Raw genomic sequence first — 5,269 nt, forward strand, 5'->3', positions numbered from 1 at the left:
CTCTTAACTAACGCGCCACTCGGCCGGCCCTCAAAGGTTTTTAATGTATGGGGTATGGAGTAGGTAATAGAATGTTTGTCATATGAAAAGTTAACTCTTGGTGCTATGTATAAAACAGATTAGATGGAGGTCAGAAGAACAATTCTAGTATTAGAATAGTCTAGATAAGCGATGATTATCGCCATCTATGGTGGTAATAGTAGAGATGAGGGAAAAAGAAGTATACATTCAGTCCTGAAAGTGTTCAAGAAATAATTCACTTTCTTTTTACCTTTAGTAAAAATAATCATAAATGCAACTGATACTCCCATCTCACTGTCGAGAGGGAATGATAGACAGAAAAGCTCAGAGACCACAAATAAACATCACAATGGCTCCTCAGCTCCATCTATCATTGCTCTGCAGATATGTGGTCCTTCTTTATCAGGTAGCTGAATTTTTTCTCATGGAAACTGAAAAGTCAGATTTTTTAGCAAAGTCTTAAATTTTAAATACTAGAACTAGTTTTTAAGAGTTTATGTAGGACAAACATATCTGCATACCCAAAAATTTCTGCCTTGCAGCCACAAAGCACTAAAATGTGTTTTAATGTATCCTTTAATAGCTTATATGTTACGTTAATCTTTCTGTTTAATATTGCAAAGTAATAAGAAATCTTCTTAAAATATTAGAGCAGAAAAGTAATTTGTTCTTTTCCCCTTATTTTTATAGCTTTATGAACAAATTCTAGCTGAAAATGAAAAGCTGAAAGCACAGCTACATGATACAAATATGGAACTCACAGATCTTAAATTGCAATTGGAAAAGGCTACCCAGGTTTGTACCTTTTTCTCTTTGTTACTCTAAATATAATGGTTGTGATTTATTTTATCTAAAATATTGCATTGAAATGTTCTCTAGTGTTCTAAACATAATTTTGAGTACTAATAATAGCTTATTTATTAGTATAGAGGCATATAATACAGTTTACTGATAACTTCATCTACTTTTTCTAAAAATTAAAAATCTAGAAGTATAGCGTCAAAATGGAGACAAAATATTTTTAAGCCTTTTAATACCTATGTTGTACACTCGGGATTTAAGTGCTTATTTTCAGGATAGCAAAATATCAAGGCATTAAAAGCCTCTATGCAGAATCTTCTTAGAGTTATAAAATTTCTTTGTTCTAATTTTTATGAATATTTCCTGTTCAAAAAACAGTGATTTGATAAAGCAATTCTGGAAGAAGGTGATTTTAGTCATAACTCCTTCTACCTTCTTTCTGTTGCAGCAGCCTAGAGGATACAATTTTAGATAAGAAAATTGGAATAGCCAAACAGAACTCACAGGCTTGTACGTTGATCTAGGATGTGTATGACCTAGGAGTTGTTTCCCGAGCTCTCTTTCCCTAGAACACTAGTTCTGGGAGACAGTAATAGGCACGGTCCCTCCTTTTCCCCCTAGCCCACTTCAAAAAAAAAAAGAACTTTGTGATCCAAGAAACTTGGGAAAAACTGTATATTTTACATGTTGGAGAGTTTATAGGGTATATTTATATGTTAAAGACTCTAAGGGGTCCTGTAATTTTAAGAACACAAGGTTGTTTAAATTTAACCTGTGACTTTTTAGCATAAACACATTTCTGCAGTACAGCTCTTGGAATCCAATTTGAAAGCGCTGATCTAAATTGCCATCTCCAGGTCTATAAATGACACTGCATACTTTCTTTAGCCATTCTTTTACACTCATTATTTTCATAACTTTTAAAATTAGTTTTCTGTGTTCAGCTTACACTTGTTACCAGGTGGCTTTTTGTTGTCATTGTTACCCACTATTGCATTGTGAAGCAATTGTCTATGCATAATGGAACCTGTGCTAAAATTCTTGTGGCCAAGCTAACCTTCGGGAGGTTGTAAGGGCTCTTCAGATTTCATTAGTTAATCAAGGCTTACCATAAGATCCACAGAACAAACAAAACAAACTTATTGGCACAGATAACAGGATGGTCGTTACCAGAGGAGAATGGGCCTGCAGGGGCAGACAAAGAGGGTAAAGGGGGTCAAATGCATGGTGGCGAAAGGAGACTAGACTTCGGGTAGTGAGCACACAATGCAATATACAGATATGGTGTATTAGAGAATTGTACACTTGAAACTCATATAATGTTAACCAAGGTCACTCCAATAAATTTAATTTAAAAAATGGGAAAAGATAACACAGCGCAGTGCGAAGTAAGGCCGAACAAGAACACATTTTATAGTGAGATCATAAAACCTTGGAATGTCACTCATGTTAAAACTTGCTGGCCTATGCTTAGGCTTCATGGTTAACTGGAATGTCATCATTCTTCAGCTTGCGTTAGTAGCTTAGTGAGCCTCCACACATAAAAATATTGTAACTAGTTCTCTGAATATAGCTTGAGGCACTAGAGATTGGGTAATAATGTTTTCTGAATAAAAATGTCCACTGCTCCCTAGTGTCGTGTTCTGTCATTGTGGTGATTCAGCTGATCTGTGTTTCCACTGCTTACTGCTTTCTCTGTCTTTGCTCTTCTGCCTACCCTGTTATCTAATGTTTCCTGTGTGTCTCTCCTGCAGTCCCTACAGGAGAGGGGAGGGGACTGATAGAGTTAGCCAGTTCCTATCAGCGTGAAGCAATCCTGTTAGGGCCCTATTGGTGCCCATTTCGTGGAACACCGGTTAACTCATAGCAAACTGCCTTTGGGTCATAAACCAATTTCTGACCCTGTGGACTATGACCAGAGAAACACATCACTGGGTTAAAAAATATGACAGTTTCTGCTTTTGCAGGCATTGAGTGTCGTGCCCAATGTACTGAATTAATTATGGGAAGGGTAATTCAGAGTATAAAATAGTAAATATTCAAAGTTAGTATCTGAATTGGAAAAACTGTAAATGTTATTTTCAAAATTTAGGGATATATGTAAAATTAAAACAGACAAACAAACTTTTTGTTCACCTTTAGTCTTTCCTGAGCATTTAAATCTGCTGTGAAGCCTTACACCTGATTTTTTTTGTTGTTGTTAGCATTACTTCCATAACTATTCATGAATATAGAGGTGGCAGTTTTGATAATTGCATGGAATTTTTCCAAGGGAACTATTGTCCTACTAAGAATTAATCTTGATGGTTAGGTGTATTTGATAGTATTGAGCCAAGGGATTCTAGAATCCTTGAATCCTGCCTTAGCCCAGCCACCCTCCTCCATGTTTTCAAGGGAGGGAAATTACCAGAAACTGGTTTATGACTAATCGTTTTGTCAAATGTCAATTCGCCAAATTTACTAATTGTGATTTTAACATAAGTTTTAATTAGAATATTTACCAAAAATATTAACTAAAGTTAATTTTTTTACCTAAGAAATTGACAGATGCATCATAAAATTGCTAAAACATTCCTCTCTGAAAAAAAACTCTACGGTAAAATACTAATTTTCTATCTAAAATTTATTTAAATTACATGTGATGGCATTATTCCAGCTGTTTCTGATTTCTTTCAGGTGATTTTTTTTTTTTTTAAGATTTTTATTGGGGAATTGAGGGAAGGGGAACAGATAAGTTGCTGTTGTTTTGTTCTTCAGTATAGTTGTGGAGGGCGTTGCTTCACTGGCCCAAGTTGGCACCATCATTACACTCTTCCCAGGCGAGGCACATCAGTTGCCGGCTTCTGGACGGCCGCTCACGCTGGCTACTGGCTACACACGGTAGCCCATGGCAACCCACTGCCACAGGGGCTGCAGCCTACGCCGTCGCTGGCAACTCATGGCAACCCAGCTCCAGGTTGAGCTGTTGTTCATCATCTTAGCTGTGGAGGGCAGTGTCACTGGCCCTCATATGTGGGATCCGAACCGGGGCCCTCTGGCATCCCAAGCCNCTGCAGCCTACGCCATCGCCGGTGACTCAAGGCAGCCCAGCTCCAGGTTGAGCTGTTGTTCAGCATCTTAGCTGTAGAGGGCAGTTTCACTGGCCCTCATATGTAGGATCCGAACCGGGGCCCTCTGGCTTCCCAAGCCAGCTCTTAACCAACACACCACTCCTCCGGCCCCTGTTTGTTTGTTTGTTTGTTTGTTTGTTTGTTTGTTTGTTTGTTTGTTTGTTTTTTAAAGGAAGCAGGAAATTACCTAGCACTTTATTTCACATTTAAGTGTCTCAGACCAGTACTGTGATACTGTGATTGAGCTGAAAGGGGGCCTTTGGGGGTGAAGGGGGAGGTACGTGTACATATGCCGGCACACACTTTTCTTTCTTTGTTAATACAAAGTAGCCAAAGCATATGGCTTTTCCTAGGTAACTGAAAAACTTGTGGTAGCTCAACTGCTGTTAATTACTAAGGATGGGAGTAATTAAGAAATAAATGGAAACTCCACAATCTAGGATTCTTACTGTAATGATTCTTCATATTATGAGCTTGGAATAAACCTGATAAAGTTTGTTGGACAGAAAAAAGGGCTTGTGGAATTTGTACATGTCCCCAGGTATTTGACAGCTATTTCAATTACCCACTTTCTTACAAACCAAGCCAGCAAGAGAAGGAAGGTAAGGGGTCAGTTTACCTTATGAATAAGATTCAGTCATTCATTCAGTAAATAACTAACAACTGAACTGTGCTAAATAGTGAGCTTCCACGCTTGGGCAAGGGAGGTGGAGATACTGTCCCTGCTCTTAATGACATCTTCCATGTAGTGGGAGAGTCAGACAGTATCATACAGTCATACTAATGAACGTATCCTTTAAAAATTGAAACAATTATTCTGGAACAGTTTTATGAAGTGTGTAACAAAATTATATAAAGTTTTAGAAAGTAAACAGTTTTATAAACGTGTGTACAAAGGACAGTGACAGGACTTGAGGATGGATTTCCTATGGAAGTGAAGTTTCAGCCAAGAACAGAAGGATGATTAGTAGTTAACTAGCAAAAATGGGACAAAAAAAGTATTCCAGATGGAGTGAACTTCAAGCATGTAGACCTGATAGTGGAAGGGTATATGATGCATTGGAGTAATTAAATGTTCATTATGGCTAGTATAATGGAGGGGTGATGCTATAAGATTGCAGCTAGATGTGTAGGTTTGGGACCAAGACCATACAGTTCCGTACAAGCTACTTTAAGGATATCTTTTTACTGAGAACTTTGGGAAGCCATTCAAAGGGATTTTTTGTTTTTTTGTTTTTATTAAGATTTTTATTGGGGAATTGGGGGAAGGGGAACAGACAAGTTGCTGTCGTTTTGTTCTTCAGTCTAGTTGTGGAGGACGTTGCTTCACTGGCCCA

At 37.9% G+C, this 5,269-nt stretch overlaps 1 protein-coding gene across 13 annotated transcripts in view; it reads left to right on the forward strand.

Moving 5' to 3' along the window:
- The window catches only part of PPP1R12A (protein phosphatase 1 regulatory subunit 12A), a 162,845-nt gene that overhangs the window by 143,598 nt on the left and 13,978 nt on the right, over window positions 1–5,269 (forward strand). For all 13 annotated transcript variants that reach the window (XM_019630449.1, XM_019630445.1, XM_019630451.1 and 10 more), the window contains one exon: window positions 712–816. In XM_019630449.1, the coding sequence (XP_019485994.1) occupies window positions 712–816 (105 nt within the window). The remainder of the gene's footprint in view (window positions 1–711; window positions 817–5,269) is intronic.

Source organism: Hipposideros armiger, unplaced genomic scaffold (genome assembly GCF_001890085.2).
Source record: "Hipposideros armiger isolate ML-2016 unplaced genomic scaffold, ASM189008v1 scaffold_913, whole genome shotgun sequence".
Classification (NCBI taxonomy): domain Eukaryota; kingdom Metazoa; phylum Chordata; class Mammalia; order Chiroptera; family Hipposideridae; genus Hipposideros; species Hipposideros armiger.